Raw genomic sequence first — 26,210 nt, forward strand, 5'->3', positions numbered from 1 at the left:
ATTGAATATATTAACATTAATATTTCGAGATCCTTAAACAATTTCACGTGCGCGGACAGCGAGTGCGAAGCGAAAACGTTTCACTAAACGCTAGCCATTCCTCCGTCGCACCCACAAAGCTGCAGTACCCAATATATGTAACCCGCAATCAGCTGAGAGGAGAAACTTACATATATCGATTATAAATAGAGGCAGAGCTATTTCAAACACCGTACGCGTCGCTACATTGCAGCGAACACTTGATATTAAACTCAAGTATTTATCTATATGCTGACAATCTGATAAAAATATGATGTATGGAATATTATTGTGAACGGTGTATTAACGACAAATTACAACCACCCATGGTTGAAAGTGTGTGTTTAATATAGTTATAATGGAAAAAAATTCTAAATGGATAACACCTTTTAAAAAGCAAGTGAGTATTTACTGTGTATTTATATTAGACTTCGAATCCAGAACATCTCAATATCAAAATGTAACTGGTATATTTATTAAAATCTATATATATATATATATATATATATAGATTTCAATTCAATTTTTATACTATTATTATATTATTATTTAATATTTTTTAATTATATATTATATACATATATATATATATATATATATATATATATATATATATATATATATATATATATATATATAAATATCCCCTTGGGCACTTTGTGGCTCAGACGTGCCGTATAGGTAGTTTTTTGTTGATCCTTTTTCACTTGTTGATCCGGAGGCCTTTTGTTGATCTAATGCCAGATGACCATATATAAATGTTGATCCGTTTTGAGCCACAACTGTCACGACGAGTAATAATAATAATTAAGCGATTTATACACGATTTTATACAAATCCACCTTTTTGGCATACGAGCAGTTCTTGATCCAATTCAAACGGGCCAATCAGGGTGCAGCATTTGCCAAGGGCTTCCTCATTGGCACGTTTGGGCTACTACATTATGGCTACAGTAACTTAATAATGTCTAGCTAGTATTTCAAAAATAATAGTCTACCTAATCTAAATATTTATAGAAATCAGTCTGGAGTAACGTGACTCCAGATCAAACCTCAATACTTGTTATTTTTTGGATGGGAATCTTTTCTTTTGTAACAACGTTACTGAGCGAATAAAGAGAAGACGCAACGGCGGATCCAGGGGGGAGCGTCATGGAGGTCATGGGAGTCATGGGGGCGTCATGACTCTCCCCCCCCCTTAGCCCAGAACTTAGGTAGACCACTAATTGAACTAAAAAATAATGAAACAGCAAATTTTTTTGCACGATCGGAGTGTTGGTGCAGTAGTATTAATTATAATTAAACATTGTTACTTAAAACATAACAGTTAAAGTACTATAACACTAAAAGCAAAATAGGTATTTTCAAAATACTTTTTCAAAATAAATTACCCTTTGAGTTTTTGTTCAAACCTCAGATATTATATTTATTTTAGGTATATCAATCAATACATAGTATAGCATAGTACAGTCTGTCTGTCTGTCTGTTTGTTCCGGCTAATCTCTGAAATAGCTGGACCGATTTTGACGGGACTTTTTTTGGCAAGTAGCTGATGTAATAAGGAGTAACTTACGCTACTGTTATTTTAGAAAAATAAAATAAAATTTCACGCGGACGAAGTCGCTGGGGCCAGCTAGTCTATAGATATACCGAGATTTAATGTTTAAGTTGCTATTATGTTATTGACAAAATTTTACTGTAATGTTACTATTACGTTATCCTACACAATTTGTATTATTTTGGATGAATAAATAAATAAATAAATAATAATCTATACATCTATACATTTAATAAAAATTGGAGTGTCTGTTTGTAATATTGAAAAAACCGTTTTTTACTACATGCATATGAATATATATAAGGTACATATACCAAAATAACTATTTTTATAATTTTAGTCTGTCTGTCTGTTTGTTCCGGCTAATCTCTGAAATGGCTGGACCGATTTTGACGGTACTTTTTTTTGGCAGGTAGCTGATTTATAAGGAGTAACTTAGGTTACTTTTATTTTAGAAAAATAAAGTTAAATTCCACGCGGACGAAGTCGCGGGAACACCTTGTTTTTAATAAAAACATCTTTTTTATGGTACTTGAGAATGTTGAAGCCTGTTGTTTGTAATATTGAAATAACCGTTTTTTACTACTTGCATATGAATATAAATACGGTACATACACCAAAATAACATATTTTACAATTTTTGTCTGTCTGTCTGTTTGTTCCGGCTAATCTCTGAAATGGCTGGACCGATTTTGACGGGACTTTTTTTGGTAGGTAGCTGATGTAATAAGGAGTAACTTAGGCTACTTTTATTTTAGAAAAATAAAGTTAAAAACCACGTGGACGAAGTCGCGGGAACAGCTAGTGTATAATATATTAGAGATACCTACGTGTTTTTTTATTGATGACTAGCTGTACACGGGATTTCGTCCGTGTTGAATTTAACTTTATTTTTCTAAAATATAAGAAGTTAAATTCCACGCGGACGAAGTCGCGTGTACAGCTAGTTGTCGGTAGTCTAGCGATTTATCTAGCACACCGCTTTGATTCCTGCTTGGTGGTCGAGGGTTCGATTCCTCGGACGCTGCAAACATTTGTATTCATGAGTATGATTGTTTGTAACGGTCTGGGTGTTTTCTATGTATAGATAATATATATGTATTTACGAAAAAAAACTTTGTATTTATATCAGTTGTCTAGTACCCATAACATAATCTTCAGCTAGCTTAACTTGGGTCTAGATGAAGCTGTGTGAATTGTCCTGAGATTACTATTATTACTATAATAAATCTTTTCAAATCAGCCGATGTTTATTTTTGCCATAATACGTGCTGTTACCATGTGATAATATTACGTACGTACTTATTACTGTTTTAAATGTGATGCGTTCATTATTTATATTTCCTTTGAATTAAAGACAAATGTAAGTATATATATATATATACTTACATTTGCACACTTAGTTGATCCAGCCACGATCCGTAGATATTGCTGATTCCACTGTCTCTCTCTTTCTACCACTATAACGGTAGCGTGGCGGAACGGCAACATGTTGCCGTTCCGCGTTCTACCACTATCTTTGTATTCTAATATGCGATGTTGCCGTTCCGACCGAGACCATGCGTTGTTGCCAAATGTATTCGTCGATAGTAGTAGATACCTATACTCGATATATATTTTTTCAACAATTTCCTGCAATAGTGAATCCGTATCGGCATTTTTTTTAAATGCACAAAGATTTTTTGGCTCTGAATATATTTAAAAATCATTTACTTGTGTGTTGATGAATTTATATACTAGTACATGAAGTACCTAATACTTGTTTTGATTTGAATAGGTAGCGATATTATGAATTTATTATACGTAATCTAAAGATTTTGACGAAATAAAAGTAATTAGTTATCTGTTAACCTTGACTTCATGCTGGCACCAGTATTATCAGATGATGAACATACTCTTCGAAAACTTACAGCAGAAATATCGTGTTTGGACTCATTAGATAGGTCTCGATGAATAGAGTTTAAAAAACTTAAAATAAATGGTACATTAGAAATAATGTATAAAAACCCCTTACGTAAAATTCAACCACTTTAAACTTAATAATAATAATAATTAGGAAAAGAGAAAAGCTATACATGCACTGAAAGTAATTGATGCCTTCCACACAATATTTTCAGTATTAAACAACTCTGTTTGTTCAGTAAAAGTGTAAATACACTGGTAACCTTTAATCATATTTTATATGCAAACATTACATATACAAACACTAAAGTTTTATTTCAGAATAGCCAGTAGTTTTCAAGAAATAAGTCTTTGAAATTGTACGTGTAACTTATATATATACCTACTAGTTTTTTCACCATAACAAACAACACCACCAATATGGCCTAGTTAGTAGTTTACCTGTGTACCAATTAATAATAATAGTAATCTCAGGACAATTCATACAGCTTCATCTAGACCCAAGTTAAGCTAGCTGAAGATTATGTTATGGGTACTGATATAAATACAAAGATTTTTTTCGTAAATACATATATATTATCTATACATAGAAAACACCCAGACCGTTACAAACAATTTAATAATAAGTTAATAGTTTAATAAGTACGTACGTAATATTATCACATGGTAACAGCACGTATTATGGCAAAAATAAACATCGGCTGATTTGAAAAGATTTATTATAGTAATAATAGTAATCTCAGGACAATTCACACAGCTTCATCTAGACCCAAGTTAAGCTAGCTGAAGATTATGTTATGGGTACTGATATAAATACAAAGATTTTTTTTCGTAAATACATATATATTATCTATACATAGAAAACACCCAGACCGTTACAAACAATCATACTCATGAATACAAATGTTTGCAGCGTGCGAGGAATCGAACCCTCGACCACCAAGCAGGAATCAAAGCAGTGTGCTAGCTAAATCGCTAGACTACCGACAACTAGCTGTACACTCGACTTCGTCCGCGTGGAATTTAACTTCTTATATTTTAGAAAAATAAAGTTAAATTCAACACGGACGAAATCCCGTGTACAGCTAGTCATCAATAAAAAAACACGTAGGTATCTCTAATATATTATACACTAGCTGTTCCCGCGACTTCGTCCACGTGGTTTTTAACTTTATTTTTCTAAAATAAAAGTAGCCTAAGTTACTCCTTATTACATCAGCTACCTGCCAAAAAAAGTCCCGTCAAAATCGGTCCAGCCATTTCAGAGATTAGCCGGAACAAACAGACAGACAGACAAAAATTGTAAAATATTTTATTTTGGTGTATGTACCGTATTTATATTCATATGCATGTAGTAAAAAACGGTTTTTTCTATATTACAAACAGACACTCCAATTTTTATTAAATGTATAGATGTATAGATTCTTATTTATTTATTTATTTATTCATCCAAAATAATACAAATTGTGTAGGATAACGTAATAGTAACATTACAGTAAAATTTTGTCAACAACATAATAGCAACTTAAACATTAAATCTCGGTATATCTATAGACTAACTGGCCCCAGCGACTTCGTCCGCGTGAAATTTTATTTTATTTTTCTAAAATAACAGTAGCGTAAGTTACTCCTTATTACATCAGCTACTTGCCAAAAAAGTCCCGTCAAAATCGGTCCAGCCATTTTAGAGATTAGCCGGAACAAACAGACAGACAGACAGACAAAACTTGTAAAATATGTTATTTTGGTGTATGTACCGTATTTATATTCATATGCAAGTAGTAAAAAACGGTTATTTCAATATTACAAACAGACACTCCAATTTTATTTACATGTATAGATGTATAGATTAAAAAAAAGTAACAGTCATAAGGCTAGTCGTATGCCTAATATATATAATAATGTAATAAATTCATTTAAACAGAAATTGCGGGAACATTATTTAAATTTGTAACTTTTTTACTGTCCTTCTCCTTTTTTCACATCTTTCTGTTATATCCATATAGTTCTCTCTATATTTTCTGATTTTCTTACTTTCAATTTGAGACTGTACTTATAATTTGATTATCGGATCATTATGTATTTACTTATATACAATATTTATACATTTATGGGTTATATTTAGATATATATTTATGTATGTATATTGTTATTTTTTTATAGAAATGTATATTTTGCTTATCTTTATTATCTTTATAAATCTTTTTTTGACATTTCTTATTTATATTAGTGCACCGCCAATAATCTTTCGCTGCACCACTCATGGTTGCCTGGTAAATAACGCGGCAAATATTAAGTCCGCCACATGTACAAATTTTTTTGTGCATTAAAGTTAAAGAAATAAAAAAATACAATACTGTTTAATGAAAATGCGTGTTGTCTAGTGCTTTGAGATGTATCAAAATAAGGTCAACAAAAAAGTCCGTGATGGTATATGTCTATCTCTTAAGGATAACCAACAATAACCATTTTTTATCTTTTACATTTTACGGGATTTTTTTTATCGTATGTTTCCCTTAAAATCATGTAAACTATGTTATTATGTCATAATCTAAAGAAATAATAATATTTTATAGTGACATATCCACTATAAAATACCAAAAAATAGCAATGTAATTCGTTACGCGCGAATCAGGTGTTATAAGGTCAAAGGTCGGTGCACCCCGCGTATTTGATAAATAGTGCTTCTCTGGATGTCTTTAAGAGAAAATGGCAGTATGTACGTGTATATGTACAAGTCCTTAAGTGTTAAGTTTTTCAAATGTACATACAGTAAAGAATAAATATTTTTAAGTACAGTACTTACGTACATTAATATAATACCTACTTTTTACTTGTATCTATTGTTATCAAAATTAAATTATAAGTTCTTAACTTGACCACGACTATGTGACCCTCTCTTGGCGCCAAAACGAGTGAAAAAATGAACAGCATACGACGACGACGCAGTACCTATAGAGTGGAGCAACTGCTTATTCAGTTTTATTCAACTATTTAGTCCCTCCACCGTTACAATGAATGGAGGCGGATATTACAATGTACGTAGCATTGCGAATATAAAATATCTAGATTAGGTATAATAAATTCATAATTCATAGGCCGTTACGGTATCAGAGCCAAAGTCTTCTTTCTTTGTTTATGTACTGTTAGATGCGACAGCGACTTTGTTTTTATATTACTATGTAATGATTGATATACCTAAAATAAATAAAATATCTGAGGTTTGGACAAAAATTCAAAAGGTACTTAATTTTTAAAAAGTATTTTGAAAATACCTATTTTGCATTTAGTATTTGAAATACAAAACACAAAACTATTTTTGTTTTTAGAGTGACATTTCTATGAATTCACTGTCGATAGCGAGCGGTGCGATGGAAAAAGATAACCGTTTATAAAAATATAATAAATAACCCTGGACAATTAACACAGACTGATACTGAACTGATATAAATAGATATTTTTATTTTGTAAATACATATATAATATACATATAAAACACCCAGACCGATGAAAACAATCGATGACCGATGAGTACAAATGTTTGCATCGTGCGAGAAATCGAACCCGCGGCCATCGGATGTAAAGCGGTGTGACCACCGAGGCAGTCGAAATATATAAATAATCTTATGAATTTAATTTATTCTAATTTGTTTATGTGCGCGGGGTGCGGTGTACGGTGCTCCCCCCTGCCTCCACCGTTGCTGGAGCTTGCATGTATGGAGCATTGCGAATATAAAATATCTAGATTAGTAAATTCATAATTGATAGACCGTTACGGTATCTATATATATTCGGATTAAAATAAGTATCGCAGTAAGGACCAGTATATAAAGTGATCAACACAATTAACTGATTTTTGAAATATATATACAGAGCCAAAAAGTCTTTGTGTATTCAAAAAATATCTAATTTGTTTGTGTGCGCGGGGTGCGGTGTACGGTGCAGGGGGACCCTGCCTCCACCGTTGCTGGAGCTTGCATGTATGGAGCATTGCGAATATAAAATATCTACATTAGTAAATTAATAAAGTCATAATTGATAGACCGTTACGGTATCTATATATATTCGGATGAAAGTAAGTATCGCAGTAAGGACGAGTATATAAAGTGATCAACATAATTAATTGATTTTTGGAATATATTCAGAGCCAAAAAGTCTTTGTGTATACCAAAAATTTAGCCGTTCGGAGCCATTCAGTCACGAATTATTAGTAAAAAAAGTGTCGAGTATATCGTACTATCGACGAATATATATGGCCGCATCGCAAAATAGAATGCGACGTTGCCATACCGCCTGAGATATACGCGATAGGAGTCAAGTTATTTAGTGCAAAAGGTGGAATCGGCAAGTGTGTAGGTTGTGGCGTGATCAACAAAGTGCCCAAAGAGGTGTTTATATATATATATATATATATATATATATATATATAATAATATAAAAATAGAATCCCTATTACTCTTGGTCCCGGCATCACGCGTGAACGGCTGGACCGATTTTGCTAATTCTTTTTTTTTTGTATTTGTTTTTGTCAAGAAAAGGTTCTTATAAAAGAAAATATTGAGAAATTTAGGCGGCTTTTTAATTATTTATACCAATACGAAATCACGTAGAGTTTTTACAAAGTCAGATGACTTTATACAAAGTCTACATATATAAGACATTTATGCTCACATACTTTAGATTGCTTTTTAATCTGTATAGACATATGCAGAGCAGCTTATGGCAGTAATTTTTTATACCGCAATGTTGGCAGACAAGCATACATAACATTTTTTTATAGCACAGGGGACAAACGTGCACACGGCTCACCTGATGCTAAGCGATTAGCGCCGCCCATAAGCACACGTAACACGAAGTGAATTACAAGTGCGTTGCCGGTCTTTTAAGAAGAAATAGGCTATTTTCTTGATGGTTTCAATATCGTATCGGGTCGGAAATGCTGCTACTTGTGTTATAAGTGGCTAGACAGAACCAGAGTAAACTAATACTATCATCATCATCATCATCATCGCAGCCCGGAAGACGTCCACTGCTGGACATAGGCCTCCCCCAAAGATCTCCACGACGATCGGTCCTGCGCTGCTCGCATCCAATGCCTTCCCGCGATCTTGACCAGATCGTCGGTCCACCTTGCTGGAGCTAACTAATACTATATGTATAATAAATAAAATAAATAACTCTGAAGAATTAACACAGCGCCATCTAGTTCCAAGCTAAGCAGAGCTCATGTTATGGATACTAGACAACTTATATAAATACTTATATTTTTTTATGTATATAAAATACACCCCGACTTATGCAAACAATGAATGGACGAATGAATAAAAACTCTTTATTGTTCCTCTCACACATACATATACCTCTCACACATAACAAGATGTTATATCTTAAATAAATTAATATGTACATCAAATATAAAAAGAAAAACAACATAATTATAATATAGAATTTAACAATGGACGGCCTTAACGCTAAATATAAATGTTTGCACCGTCTGAGGACTCGAACCCGCGACCATTAGAAGTAAAGCGGTGTGCTAAACCGCTAGACCACCGGGGCCGTAATAATACAAACTATGTTTGTAACTTACGTTAAATTCCATGATAATTAATAAAACATACGTTGTCACTATAAACATATTTGCACATTAACTGGGTATATAAATAATTAAATTCTGTATGCAGAAACATGTTTAACTTTTAAATATACAGGCTCTACTCATATAATACTCGATTTTTTTTAAATCTACAGGTGTTTGTTGCCTTTTTATAGTTCTTGCATGAGATTTTCATATCATATCCAATATACACTCCTAATTAATTAGGTAATCCGACATAGGCAATTCTTTTGTGGACTCCCTCGATACAGGTTCGCCTAGTGCGGGGTCGAATGTATAATAAATTTTGTAATATTTGTACATTTAAAAAAATGAATAAATAAATTAATTAAGTAAAAAACTTATACACCTAACTGGACGGTAGGAATAATATTATAAAAAACTTGAAACTACAAAAAAGTTTTAAAAATAATTATGCCAAAATACACACACTAAAAATCATTATCCACCTTTACGGTTCTCGAGTAAAAAACATGAAAATTCTCTTTCCATATTACTGAAACTAACAAATGTATATTTTCAAAAACTATCACATTATCACTCTCGAGATAAACGAAACACTATGATGGTTTTTTCAAATTCAAATTCAAATTCAAAATGTCTCTATTCATGTAGGTCTATTACAGACTTATGATATGTCAAATCTACCACACACACACTTTCATATCCCTATTTCACATCACCCTTGGTCCGTGGGGTCCTAACACTATAAGGCTTTTTAGGGACATGGCAAAAAGGTTTGTCGACATCACAGAAGACCGAAGAGCTGGCAGCTACCTCGGACAAATTAGTCTAGGCATTCAAAGGGGAAACGCTGCCAGTATCTTCGGAACCTTGCCTAAAGGGACTTCTTTTAATAAAACATTTTAGTTATTATATGTATTACCTTATTATTATAAGTCATTGGATGCGAGCAGCGCAGGACCGATCGTCGTGGAGATCTTTGGAGGAGGCCTATGTCCAGCAGTGGACGTCTTCCGGGCTGCGATGATGATGATGATGAATTACCTATATTTTTTAAGATTTTTAGTTGTAGGTTAATTGTCCTAGTATATATATTTTTACATTTATTCTTAACAAATGTATGCTAACCATACGGATATTCAATATAAGACGTTTTATGTCTTTTACAATTCTTAGAATAAAATTAAAAACATTAACTAGGATAAATTCGAAGGAAACAGTATTTTAGTACAAATTTTATATGTTTTATATATTTATTATTTTCTTAGTACAATAGTAAAAACTGAATTTTATTTACAAACTAGCTGTTCGCCGCGACTTCGTTCGCGTGGAATTTAACTTTATTTTTCTAAAATAAATGTAGCCTTATTACATCACATTTTATCGGCAGGTAATAAAAGTCCCGTCAAAATCGGTCAAGCCATTTCAGAGATTAGCCGGAACAAACAGATCGACAGACAGACAGACAAAAATTGTAAAAAGTGTTTTTTTTGGTGTATGTACCGTATTTATATACGCATATGCATGTAGTAAAAAACGGTTATATCAGTATTCCAAACAGACACTCCAATTTTATTTATATGTATAGATGTATAGATAAAACAAAAATATTAATAATTGTCGTAAACAATAGTATGTTTATCAGCCAATAAAGATCACGAAACTAATACTGGCCTAAAACAGAGTAAACATATAAAACATAGTAATACTATAATAAATAACACTAACAAAAAATTATAATTAAAATCCACCAGTAATAACAAAGATTGTGTAAATAAATTCAGTACTAATATAAAAAAGACAATATGTCAATAAGGCACTCAAAAACTATCAAGTTATCACGCGTTATCATCACTAAATACAATGTTATTGGTTACTAGCTGTCCCGGACAACGTTGTTTTGGTCTGCATTTCAGTATCGCTATTAAAAAATAAGAGATGGTGATAGAAGGGTGAAAATTTAGGGTTATATCTATTTTTAAAGTCACATTATAAAGATTAAAAATAAAAAAATTTTAGAGGAGGATAACCCTTATCACTTAGGGGTGAATTATCCAGGGGTATTATTACTAACAAAAACATATCTAAGTATTTATATTATATCAGTTATCTAGTACCCTAAACACAAGCACTGTTTAACTTTGGACTAGAATTCAAACAACGTGAAATGTCAAGGGAAGAAACTCAAATATCACACGGAAATCCCCTCAGTAAGGGTTTTTATGGACCCTTCACTATATATAATTTAGTACCTTGTTAATCTAATAGCATTAAGTAAATACGTGTAATTATATAAACAATTTTATTGCTTACACTTATCAAAGAATAAATAAAAAAAAAACAAAGATAAAGAATAAACTTGTGGCGAATATACTATCATCTAGTTGCCTAGTTACGATGAAACAAGAAAATTTACAAGCCTTTCATTCGAGACCGAATCGCCTCTTGTAAATATACTAGTGTGGGGAATCTATGGATATTGGCACGGCCTAGCGACATATAGGGAGAATAATAACAAGTCTGTCAGAGCGGACCGAATCCCGTCTTATCTGATATAGCTTATTTTCTGTATACATTATTGATATTATTCAACCTCTGTAAATAATTCAAGAATACACATTTATATAAAGCCACGACTGGACTCATCCTTTCACTTCCCTTTTCCTGCCGCTGCCCGTACCAGGCGAACACTCGATATACAAATATTACGGCCCTATCATAGTCTTTAAACTTCTTATAATAATAATAATAATAATAATAATAATAATAATAATAATAATAATAATAATAATAATAATAATAATAATAATAATAATAATAATCTCCTCTCCTTAAGAGGGGAGATGAGAATTTTTGGAAAAAAGAAAAAAATAATAATAATAATAATAAGAAGAAGTAACAAGAATTTGGAAACAGGAAAAAGTTTATATAATACCCATAGTCCTCTCATCTACAGGTATCATACCCAAACACCTACATCATAGCCTGAAACAATTAGATATACAAAAAACACTTTACGTCACCCTTCAAAAAGCTGCCATCTTAAATACTTGTCGTACAGTCCGAAAATTTCTCGAAATCGATGAAAATGATATAACACCAGTCACACCAGGCACACAATAAGTACACACACACTCACACATACATACACGCGCACACACACACACATACACACAGTCTGCACTTACTTGGTTTCGGCCCGTAAGTGTGGAGAAAACCAGCAATAGCTGAGAAAAAATAAAGAATGATAATAATAATAATAATATCAGGACAATTCACACAGCGCCATCTAGACCCAAGTTAAGCTAGCTAAAGCTTGTATTATAAGTACTAGATAACTGATACATATACATAGATACTTTTTTTTGTAAATACATACATATTATACATAAAAAACATCCAGACCGATACAAATAATCATACTCGTGAATACAAAATGTTTGAGCCGTGATCGATCGAACCCGCGACTATCGGTCGTAAAGCGGTGTGCTAGACCGCTAGACCACCGAGGTCGTCAAAACGTCTTATATATGTATCTATTGTAAATACTTCGTTAACATAAATATGTAAATAGCCATCACTTAACTCATAATTTCATCTGTTCCTTTCTTGCTGCTGCTAAACTCAATAACATAAATAAAAGCGGCACCAATATGGCCGCTAAAATCTGAAAAAAATATATACACTAAATATTTGTTTACGTTCTAGAAATACGCAAGTGAATTGTTTATTTTTTCACTAGATTTGCATTTGGAATATGTTCGATTCTTCGCACTTGTTACTTATTCATAAATACAAAATGTTTGCACCGTGCATGATTACTTGTCTGTCTGTTGGGTATATTCTATGTATATTATGTAAATATTTATAAAACAAAAGTATTTATTATTTTCCCGTACTCATAACACAAGCTCTGCTTAACTTGGGACTAGATGAGGCTGTGTGAATTGTCCAAGGATATGTCATTATTTTTATTACTTTTCTCTTCTTTTATCTGATTTGACGACCTCGGTGGTCTAGCGGTCTAGCACAACGCTTTAAGTCCGATGGTCGCGGGTTCGATTCCTCGCATGGCACAAACATTTGTATTTGTAATACTTGGGTCTAGATGGCGCTGTGTGAATTGCCCTGAGATTTAAAAGAAGGCGATACTCACTCACACGAGCCTTAGCCAAGTGTTGGAGAGGTTGCGCTATGTGAAGATGTTATTATTCTAGAAAAACCTATAAAAATGTACATTATAAATAAACTGGCCTTTAAAAAAAAATAAACGAATATTCAATTGGGTTTTTTGCCAGTTCTTCATAATTAGATCTACATACTGATCTATGTACAGTCCGGTAGGCAAAAATTATAATATAAAAAATTGACGAACGTAAGTGACTAAACTAAATGATTTTTGTATTTGAATTTGTATGTACTCGACCAATATATCGGTTTCACTATAATTTAATGGCAATTTGAACCGGGAGGAAATTACTGATTCTTTTATATGTTTACGAGGGTGGTACTCCTCACCCTCGAAAGCGCAGCTGACTTTCACTAAGCTTCATAACATAACTTTCTTAATATATAGTAGTCATATACAGAAGTCTTCAACCAGGAGGAAATAATTCACGAAAAAAACCCTCTGGCTCGATTACGAATATCCAAACAAATAGAAATAAAACATTTCCTCTTTACGATACCTACTGTGGTACATAGTTTCTTGCCATTTCGCTTGCATTTTTTAAGATAACAGATAACCTATATTCGTCCTTGTCTTACAACCTATCATGCTCACTAAAATGTCCAGACATATGGCGGCGTGGTGGGCCGGGTCATTGAGCTCCCTAAAATATGGTCGAGCGCAGTGATGGCTGGTTCATCCGTCATACTCGTGAACGAGTGCTGCTTGTAGGGACTGGTCTGCTCTTATCACTACGACTGATTCAACCTTATTGTATATTTATATTTGACCCTAATAAATTAGTGCTGGTTGGTAGTTTGTATTCACACGTTTCGACTTGTAAATGTAAACTTACAAGGATTATTTAAAATGAGACAACACACAAGTTTCTGATGAAGTGCTTAAATTAAGTTTATTGAAATAAATGATTTTCTATTCTATTCTATTCTATCTACCTCAACATCGTTCTTCTTGCACCAATTGCAGAACAAAAAAAAAACAATTAAAATGATGAGACAGCAATCTCTTCCAAACGCTTAAAAAAAATTACAAGAACGGTACATAAAAAAGAATGAAGACAGACAAAAATTGTAAAAAATATTATTTTGGTGTATGTACCGTATTTATATTCATACAGTAGTAAAAAAACGCTAATATATATGTATATCTCGCATTAACTACGGAAACATTTTATTTCTACTTTTTTATGCCAAATATAGGAAATTTAGAGGATGAAAGGTTGTATTACAAACAGACTATTTTATATATATACTCCATTACATCGGTTACCTGCCAAAAAAATTTTATTTATATGTGTAGATTATACATCATTTCAATATTACAAACAGACACTCCAATTTTATTTATATGTGTAGATATCATCATCTGCTTCTTCCTCATCCCATTTATTTGGGGTCGACGTAATATGTTTTTCTCTTCCATTCATCTCTATTGGCAGTTATCTCGTTATTTACTCCTTCTCTCACCATATCATCTTTCACACAGTCCATCCATCTCTTTTTCGGTCTTCCGAATTTATATGTATAGATATATTAGCTGTATATATGTCTAATATATATATATATATATATATATATATATATATATAGATACAGTTAACATTAACTACGATATTTTAACCTAGTTACTCGTCAAACAATGTGCTGCCAATAATGAAAATTGCCTTCAATTTGAGTAATATCTCTGCAAACAAGTTAGCAAAATGATTATAATCAGTCATTGTACTTAGTTATAGCAAGTCATTTTGAATAATGAGCTGTCGATCAACATAATACTAACATTAAGGTGAATTTAAACTAAATGAACTATCTGTACGTAATATATATGTACCTACCTGTATACAAAATTCTCGTGACAGAACTTACCAGATTTTGATGAAATTGTATATGTACTCGGTAGATCTGAGATGACGTCGTTATGGTTTTATACCCCTACGTGACAAAAAAAAAAAATATTTCTTATTCCGCGTAAAATACACACCCTTAAGTGATAAACCCTTATCACTTAGGGGTACCTAAAAATAGGGTATTTTTATTTTACTTTAATTTTTTTTATGATACCGCATAAAATTCACACTGAAATTGTTTTTAATAGAGATATTATTTTCTATTGCAAAATAACGCTTGCTAGGTAGATATATTTATTTGTATAGATTACTATTTATCGATAAAATAAAATCGCCCCCCCCCCCCCCCCCCCTTATTATTAATTATAATTTCTATAATATTTAATATCTACAGATTAAATTAAAAATCGGGTAGACGAATGATAAAAAAAAATTAACCAAGGAACGAAGTGGAAATCTGACAATAATTTTTCACTTTTCATACCAAATTGTACCAATTCATACGTGACCGCAATTTTTTCCCAAATTGCACAAAAAAGGAAGTAGAAAACATCAAATTACATAATCATAAGACACTTATGATCTACGGCCTATATAATACATGTGACCCTGGTATTGTAATTTTGTTGTACTGTATTATATTGTATACTATACAACAGCGAATAGATATACATACCCTTACATACCTTTACAACATCCTTTTTAATCCCAAAGCTCCTTCCTAACTCACAGAACATTTCAAGTTTTCCTCTTCTACTCATTCTTTATTATTACGTTCTTCCGAAAATCTCTTGCTTTCCACACCTTCCCATTCCACCGAATTCTATCACAATTCCTTTACTATAACTGTTATCAAGTTATGGAACTCGTTACCTGTAACTATAAGAACTGCAAAGTCCATTCATATGTTTAAACGGTATGGCATTTTAATTTATATTTAGTTTATTCTATTTAACTTTAAAATTATGTACGTAGTTTATAATATATATTCAGTTTATGTAAGTGTATCTAGTTTAATACATGATTATTATTATGTACATAAATTTTAATTCATATAATATTTATTATTATTTTCCTTTATCATCATTATATATTTGTTACCTTTTAGTTTTCTCCTGTTCATGTCATTTTAACTACCTGTTCGATATTTCAATCCGTTTCCCTAAGGTTGCCTTGAAACGAGTGACGAGACGGTCGAGATGGCCTCGGTGGTTAACGGTTTAGCACACCGCCTTACTTCCGATGGTCGCGGGTTCGATTCCTCGCACGGTACAAACATTTGCATTCATGAGTAGGATTATTTGTATTAGTTTGGATGTATAATATGTATGTATTTACGAAAAAAATATGTATATGTATATGTATCAGTTGTCTAGAACCCATAACACAAGCTTTAGCTAGCTTAACTTGGGTCTAGATGGCACTGTGTGAATCCTGAGATTATTATTAAATTTTCCGCAGTTAGCCTCTCGTCCAGACCATTTTGCGTGTAGAGCCGAGTCTTACCTATCTAAATAAATACATATTCAATTTAGACTTTATGTAACTCAATATAAAAACCATTTTTTATTATCATCAACACATTTATATAAGTTATTGTTTTTTTTCCAGTGCTTCGTAACAATAGGTGTATGTCTCAATATGTCCGGGCATGGCCTCGTCATGGGTTTTTCTGCTATCCTGCTGCCGCAGCTCCGCAGACCCGACTCTGTTATACCCATTGATGAATCTTCGGGATCTTGGATAGGTAAGTCTACACTTTTTTTTATGGATTAGTTTTTTAATGGAATGGTGCGCCCGCCTGCGCTAACATTTTGCGCTGGCGGAGCACCAGTGGAGGATGATAAGATGAGAATGAGGTCAGGTTAGTTAATCCATCTTGACAAATTCAAGTTTCCAGTAACCTGATAACCTGAGACCAATAACCTGATAAATTTTTCGTGAATTTATTGGTTTTCCCTGAAGAAAACCTCGTGGAGGTCAAACTAACATGGTACATTGCTAGCAATAAGAGCAATCATCATCATCAAGATCATCAGTCCACATTACTAACAACCCCCTTTCCCCCGGTAAGTTTACAGTTTACTCCTTGAATAGATAGATAGACAAAAAGTTTGGACATGTCTTTTTACACAACATTTTTACATATGTACATTGGACTCTGTTTTCCACCATCAGCCTCTCATCTGAGCCGCTGTACTTGCATTTTACACGTACAGTACAGTTTCCCTGGGGTCAGCCGACTCGAGGAAAACTAGGATTGTGTCTAGTCTGCTCTATTCCTAGTTTGTCATGATAGGCTGACTGACTTGACCTCATGATCGTCTTATCATTCTTCATTGATGCTTTATCATCCATAAAAAATACAGATAGAAAACACCAGACCAATATAAACAATCATACTCATAAATACAAATATCGTGAGAGGAATCGGACCCGCGACAAGCGGAATTCGGAATGCTGAACCGTTATTCAGCCAAGGTTGAAGATAAAAAAATAGACTTAGTATTCAAAACAGTTGGTAACACGGTTATAAATATAACTAGAGGTTAGCATTGTGAACTAGAGCAGTCGTGTTGGGAGGCTGCGTGAATGTATAACCCTAAGTAACACGATAGAATACATTCGAGGGCAAGGTTTATGTATCCAGTTCTAATACTTCAAATTGACATTGAGTTCATAATTGTGTTGTAAAAAATAGGGATTTGGTGATAGTAGGGTGAAACTTTAGTGTTGTATATATTTTCAATCCTAAATAATAATAAAATGAAAATAAAATATTAAGTCAAAAAAGAAAATATTTAGGGGTGGATATCCCTTACCACTTAGGGGTGTGAAAAATAGATAGTAGCCGATTCTGAGACCTACTGAATATAAGCCGTTTGGGAGGAGTATGGTAACTAACATTGTGACACGAGAATTTTGTATATAAGATTTTCTGTATCAAGTAGTCGTAGAAATTACATGGTAACAAGCATTGTATTAATTGCAAGGTTAGAGTCGTTGACAGCATTCTCAATATGTTAACTAATTTAAAAAATGTAGTAGATTTTAATAATATGAAAGTCAACGTTTACATGATTATTTTGCCCGTCAAGCATATTAATTTTTATTTATCACTCATCATCATGATCTTCCTTATCCCATTCATTTGGCGTCGTCGTAATATATTTCTCTCTTCCATTCATCCCTGTTCGCAGTCATTCGTTATTTACTCCCTTTCTTACCATATCATCTTTCATACATTCCATTCCTCTCTTTTTCGGCCTTCCTCTGCCCTTATAACCATCAACATTCATATGTATCAGCTAAATACTTTAAATATTATCTATTATTTATAGCCTATAAGCTATATTACTATAAAGTTTCATCAAAATCAGTTCAGTAGTTTTTGCGTGAAAGACTAACAAACATCCATCTATACTCACAAACTTTCGTTTAAAATATTAATATACTATAGAATAGAAAATCCTTTATTTTGACTTTTGAATAGTCATCTACTAGTGGTAGATTAAAAAAATAAGTTTATTCGAAAAACGAGCACAAATATTGTCTGTTGCTCTATTAAATCATTTAGTTGTAACTTTACTTGAAATATCATACAAACTACCAACTAGATTAGTGCTAGCGTAGTCATTAGTCATATTCTATAATATAAAAATGAATCGTTAAATGTGTTGGTAAGCGCTAATCTCGAGAACTACTAAACCGATTTCGATAATTCTTTTTTTAGAATATTCCTTGAGGTACAAGGATGGTTCTTACGGAGAGAAAATTTTTAAAAATTGCCTAATAATGCCTAAAAACAATACTTTTCTGTAATCCCATACAAACGATTCTTAATGATACTTAAAAGTCAATCTGAACTTTAATACCATACCATAAAGTTCATGTGTAAGTGCAGAGGTTCCGAGAAGGCATATGTCAATATTAGTCAAAAATAGGTTGTCAGTGATAAAATGTCATTTGCAGTGTAAATGTCTCATTGATGTGCATCTATAATATTACTACAAATCTAAAAGCCAAAAATTTTAAGTGTTGAATGTTTGTAACTCATTTATACTCGACAAGCCTCTTATAAGATATGCCTCGATAATGTTCAACAGGCAAGTCTAAGGTCTACAAGTTCTATTAATAAGGCGGCGGAAAAATTTAGAGAGACCCGAAAAATTTAGTGAGGCGCTATATTCGACTAATAATGGTGCAAATTAGAATCGAGCTGCTTTCTTTTACGATAGCTCAATTGATAGTGTTACTATTGGACCTATGAACTCAGTTTGTAATATTGTAAGGCATTGATATACAAAACTGAAGCTAATATGGAAAGGTGAAATTGTTACCATTGCTTCCACCTCCAGAGCCATTGTACTCATTGATTTTAGAAATAGGAACAGATTTCATACACTTTTTAAATAATATACAACAACCGCTTTCAAATGACATCATTCTGGAGCAATAAAATTAGTTCGGGAAAATTTCATGCCAACTTTTAAGATTTGTAATAGGATTTGCTGTTGTATGTTTATTAATCATAACTATTACCCAAACCCATAAACAATTTTACAATACATTTTTTTCCTTTACTTGAGATAGAACATCATATACATTACAAAGCAGGTTCACTGTTACCAGTGTCCGATAGCGACTACAAAGCAAGGCAATCCTCCACAAGAAATCAAACTACGTTATTCACGTAACATTTAAGTGAAATAGTCAAATGTTGAACAATTACAAAACTTATTTTACGAACACAATCAATTGATTATATTATTTAAAAGTGCAATGAATATGATGCCATCTGATGATTACAATTTTCTTTTTATAACACAGGGGTCAAACGATCATACGGCTCACCTGATGGTAAGTGATTACCGCCGCCCGCATTATTATTAAATTGTTACTAGAGCTGATAAAATTCCTGTGGGTCAAAATGTAAGACGTTTTAATGCACCTACTATTGATGAACATGCCATTATTATGCCATGTTGTTGGATATCGTGTTTCATAAAGTACTACAATAAAAATAAAACTTAATTTATAATAAGCACAAATAAAATTAAATATAATAAGTAGGTACCATAATAAAAAATGTGAAATTATAATTTTTATTGATTATTAAGATTTTAGGTGTTTTATAATTTATATATATATATATATATATTAATTTATATTTTCATTTTTTAACTGAAAAATATAAAAGAATAGTATTAAAATACTAAAAAAATCGAATCGACTGTTAGGCGTTACGAAGTTCACGGGGTCAGCTAGTCGTTAATAAATTAATCAATAAGATTATTAAACAAATCAGCCGTAGTGATTAAAGCAGACCAGTCCCTACAAGCAACACTCGTTTAGTAGCTAAGCACTCGTAGTATGACAGCTCAGCCATCACTGCGCTCGACTATATTTTAGGGAGCCCAATGACCCGGTCCACCATGCCACTACATGTCTGAACATTTTAATGAACATGACTACTCAAGACATTCAACCACATCATGTCTACTTAAAATTACTTACCTATCATCAGTATAAGTACACGAAACAATAAAACAATTTGTATGTACAAAACACAGAAACTTAGGAGCTCCCAGTCAAGATAGAGAACCACTAGTACAACATACAATAATGACTTTATCGTTAGAAAATGCATATTCATTTTCTGATTCAAACGATAAAACTATAAGACATGCTACAAAGCCTTGTCCAGTTCTAAAGAAAATTATATGACAAGGTGTAAAGCCTTGTCAAATACTAAAGCCGCCAATAGATTTACTTGGTGATTCCGTTTAATCCCATAATTCGGAGTATTACAATATCAATAATGTAATAGATATCATTGATGTACATCAAAATATTCGCTTATTCACGTTATCATATTGATAGTGTATCAATATTCATATGACAACTGACATTTTCCTGATGTTTCGTGTATTCAATGATAGTAATAGATTTTTTACGAAATTAGAATATCGTACTAAGATTATAAACGCAAAAGTTTGTGAGTTTGAATGGATAGATATTGGATGAGTGTTTGTTACTCTTGTTATGTATGTTCGTATAAAGGATCAATCAAAAATACTTTTAAGACTTTACAGTAATATAGCTGCTGATATAGCAGCATCAGAATAAGATAGAGGCTGTAAATTTCTCGCGGGTGATACCTTAGGTACAGCTAGTTATGATAATGATGAAGAAATAATAATTAATAGAATAATATTTTAAAAATATAAAACAATATGTTAAAATAAACTCATCGTATGTTTATAAGTCATATGAAATGACATATTGATCAAATTTGACATTAATTTAACGTGGTGTCCCACAGGGTTCTATATTAGGGGCCAATATTCTTTCTTCTTTTCTCTAGAAATTTGATTCCATTTATGCCGTAATTAAATTTAATAGTATTTAATACAAATGCTGTTGCAGATAAATTGCAACTATTGGGCTATAAAACAAACTAGTCAGTACTTATTTAATAAGTGTTATTGAAGAAAAACTTTACTCAGAGACTGATGATAGAGTAACTGAAAGAAACTAAAGAAACAAGACAATAAATACTGCCGCTCTATGTACGACATTTCAATAACATGTTTTTGAAATATATTTAATGGTAATTTACGATTGTAAAAACATAGTCTCAAAGTATTGCACATAAAATTTTAAATGTCATACAATTAGTCTGTCACGGATATAATCTTGTACCTATTTAACATTGCCGTATTCTCAAAACGTTTGCTCTATCCTCTACTGGCGTTATTTGGTAAAGTGCCAACGCAGAATTTTTAGCTCACCTCAAACAGTGGGAGTTCCTAGTGATTTATTATCGGAAACACATTTGTGACATTATGTCATCGGAAGCTTCAAAGTCACAGCGTTAAATATAAACATTTTACTTTTACCTTGACATTCACCTTGAACACTATGAGAGTTATACGTATCATTTAATCTAAGACATACCTACATTAGCGTGGAGATGACTCTACGCTAATATTTTTTTACGGATGATAATACCCCTCCAACCGATCCCCCGTCCAATTCGAACGGGGATCGAAATTACGATGGCCTGAGCCGAGTTTCGAACCCCTAGCGGTGCCCTTGGACTAAAGTCGTATCCCTCAGGCGGGAGTTGGCCTTTAGCTTAAGTCCTTACTTTGGATTAGAGTGCCATCTGCACTCTCTGTTTTGTCCGGTGAATCTGTAAAGGCCAGCTGCGGCCAACAGCATCAGATTAGTCCCAAAAAAAGATGATAATGGAATGATGCACCCGCCTGCACTAACGGTTTACGCTAGCGGGGCACCAGTGGAGGATGATAAGATGAGCATGAAGTCAGGGCAGTGAGCCCATAATGCCCAATGACAATTTACCAAGATGTTTTCTAGGGAGCACCGCGTGAAGGTCAACCTAACATGGTATACTGTTAGCAACGGTGTCATCAGTCCGCATTGCTAAAACTTCCCTTCCCCGTCTAAATATATATAAATCAAAGGTGACAGACATAGTGATCTATCAACGCACAGCCCAAACCACTGGACGGATCAGACTGAAATTCGGCATGCAGGTAGATGTTATGACGTAGGCATCCGCTAAGAAAGGATTTTGATTAAATCTATACCCAAGGGGATAAGATAGATGGAAGTTTGTCCGAAACTTTGTCAATATTAAACCGATCGGGCTGAGACTTTGCATGCATAAAGTTACTATGACGTAGGCATCCTCTAAGAAAGGATTTTGATAAATTCCACCGCTAAGGAGATAAATTAACGCGAGTGAAACCGCGGGCTAAATTTAGTGCTAATATAAATGCGATAGTACGTCCGCTTGTTGCCTTTTAACGGCTTTTTAGTTTAATTAGTGAATATGACGTTTTGAAATTTACAATAAAATAATGGCGAGTAACACAAACTGCTTTCCAGACGAACAACCCGCTATGTGTTTATATAGTTGTATATAATAAATTAGTTACTTAAATATATCACCGTGAAAGGATTATTATGAACGGTTATAAAATTTATCATGTAAACATTACTAAACTAGTAACTTAACTATTGTTATAATATATTATCACTTATCTATACATATAAATAAAACTGTAGTGTCTGTTATATCGAAATTAGTATTTTTCTACGTGTATATACGGTACATACACCAAAATAACATTTTTTACAATGTTTGTCTGTCTGTCTGTATGTTTGTTCCGGCTAATTTCTGAAATGGTTGGACCGATTTTGACGGGACTTTTTTTGCAGGTACGTAATAAGGAGTAGCTTAGCTACTTTTATTTTAGAAAAATATAGTTAAATTTCACGCGGATGTAGTCGCGGGTATTTGGTTACTATAAAGATTTCGCTAGGTATGTTTGAATCTTTGTTTTATACAACGTAGGTGGCAAAGAAGCATACGGGTCACCTGATGGTAAACAGTTACCATAACCTATAGACGCCTGAAATACAAGTGGTTTCACGTGCGCGTTGCCGATCCCTAAGAAACCTTAACCCTTCTTGAAAAACCCCATGCAATCTAACATCGTTAAACTCTCTCAAACAATATGTTTTTTTTTGTTATTATATATAAAAATATTAATTTATACCTCATATTTTGTTCCAGCTTCAATCCTGGGTTTCGCGTTGGTAGCAGGCAACTTCATAGCACCGACCATAATGGCGAAATATGGCAGAAGAACAGCCAACCTGGTCAGTATTGTGCCAATGTTGGTCGGCTGGTTCTGTATCATCACAGCGACCAATATACCATTACTCCTCTTCGCCAGATTTCTTCAAGGAATATCTATGGGCATGAGCGCAACATTGGGACCAGTTTTAATTGGCGAATATACTAGCCCTAACAACCGAGGTGCATTTTTAACAAGTATATCACTGACTATTGCAATTGGAGTCTTAACGGTGCACACAGTAGGCTCTTATTTACCTTGGCAGACAGCGGCTTTAGTCTGCGCTTGTATTGTCTTTGTGGATTTGTTAATAGTGATCTATTCACCAGAATCACCCAGCTGGTTATCTGATCAAGGAAGATATGAAGAGAGTAAACGTGTCTTTAGATGGTTAAGAGGAGATGGTGAAGAAGAGGAACTGAAAGAGATGATAGAAGCCAGTATAATCATTAGAGAATCAAAGGACGAAGCCAATTTGTCGGAATCATTTCTAAAGAGAATGAAAGCTAATATGGCTTATTTCTGTATCACAATACAAAAGAAAGAGTTCTACAAACCTATTTTTATTATGATGCATGTTTATACGCTAGGACAGTGGGCTGGTGCAAACATTTTAGCATCTTACACTACAGACATCTTCCACAACGTAGTCGGAGATGGGGTCAATGTAGCTCTTATGATTATCTTATTAGATATCCAAAGAATTATCTCAAATTCTTGTGCCGTTTATGTTATTAAAAAAATCAAAAGACGTACCATGCTCTTCATCACAGTAGGCATTAACCTTTTTGCGTTTCTATCAATCGCTGCATACACTTATGCTAAATCTCATAACTTATTGCCATTCGATCATCCAGCTATTGGTATTGCACTAATACACATACACATGTTCTCTATTGCAACTGGAACTGTTCCATTGCCATTCATAATAGCTGGAGAGCTGTTTCCTTTAGAATATAGAAGTTTAGCTGGCGGTATAAGTGTTTTGTTCTTATCTTCGAATCTTTTTATTACAGTTAAAACTGTAGCTCTTCTATTTAAAACTGTAGGTATATATGGTGCTTATTTATTATACTTTTTCGTAGTAGGTTACTGCTTAGTTGTAGCAGGATTGTTACTTCCTGAAACGAAGGACAGAACACTTCAAGATATTGAGAATGAATTTAGAGGTAGACCATTAACTGTAGATGAATTAAAATCTGTTCAGTCCTTGACATCGTGGAAACAGCACAGTAAAGATAGAAGATGCAGCAGCCCTATTATTTAGTCTTTGGAATCCTTGGAATCCTCTAGGGCAGAGGTGAAATTATTTATTTTGTTAGTACAAATTTTATGTGATTTAGTATTAATGTCTGTTAAAACAGTAATGCCAACCTTAAAACTTATTGTCTCAAATGAAGAATTTAAAAAAAATATCATGTTTGTATTTGGGTCTGTAGATAGTCATATTAAACAAATATACGAAATTTATGGCTTGTATGATAAAGTAAATAATTTGTTTAAACCCATAGAAATAATAACAAGAACATGTTTGGATCGTAAACATCTTTCTACATAAAAACTATGTTTGTACTATTAGATTACACAGTAAAATATGAACTTTAATCGTAAGTGGTAATTAATGATAAAATGGTAAATGAACAGCTGTTCATATAGCTATATGCGGTGTATTTGATGACCAAACGTGAATTAATTTTGGTAGTGACTGAATGGACACGTTATGAGAATAATGCAGACGACCCAAAAATGCAATGTACGTAAACCATACTGCAATTATTTGTGCCCATCTCCAGAACAAGGTATACAAAATTTAGATACAGAAGATACAGAACTGAGACATTTAGACAAAAATAAATAAATACATAATGAATAGTAATACATTTCCCCTGGTCAAAATCTGGCACAAAATTGTACAAGGATAATCATGTCCTTCTACCGAAGACCAAAATTTCGTACCTGCATGATGATAATAGTAAGGTTGGCATCTGAGGTTAAAAGTAAAGAGAGTGATTGAATAATTGGAGCACAATGAAAAGCGTATAACAATATTGCTTTATAAAAATCATACTACATCATACTCGCCGGAGTTTAATAGACCTCTTAGACGAAAAATGCAATATTAACTGACTAAAGTCCGGCCGTTCAGAATTTCCTACTCTGACAGGTCGGGATCGAAAGGGCGATGTAACTTTGAACTGACGTACAAATCTAAATATATATAACTCAAAGGTGACTGACGTAGTGATCTATCAACGCACAGCCCAAACCACTGGACGGATCGGGCTGAAATTTGGCATGCAGGTAGATGTTATGACCTAGGCATCCACTAAGAAAGGATTTTGATTCTACCCCCTAGGGGATAAAATAGGGGATAAAAGTTTGTATGAAACTTTGTCAATTTTAAATCGATCGATCTGAGACTTTGCATGCATAAAGCTACTATGA

At 33.1% G+C, this 26,210-nt stretch overlaps 1 protein-coding gene across 1 annotated transcript; it reads left to right on the forward strand.

Moving 5' to 3' along the window:
• Positions 1-222: 222 nt before the first annotated feature.
• Positions 223-25,402, forward strand: LOC131842676 (facilitated trehalose transporter Tret1-like). The gene is made up of 3 exons (XM_059191249.1): positions 223-418; positions 16,705-16,840; positions 23,702-25,402. Exons 1-3 carry the CDS (start codon positions 377-379, stop codon positions 25,030-25,032), a joined length of 1,509 nt encoding a protein of 502 aa, XP_059047232.1. The 5' UTR covers positions 223-376; the 3' UTR covers positions 25,033-25,402.
• Positions 25,403-26,210: the final 808 nt, after the last annotated feature.

The sequence above is a fragment of the Achroia grisella genome, unplaced genomic scaffold, assembly GCF_030625045.1.
Source record: "Achroia grisella isolate CSIRO2021 unplaced genomic scaffold, CSIRO_AGI_Agris_v1 utg241, whole genome shotgun sequence".
Taxonomy (NCBI): domain Eukaryota; kingdom Metazoa; phylum Arthropoda; class Insecta; order Lepidoptera; family Pyralidae; genus Achroia; species Achroia grisella.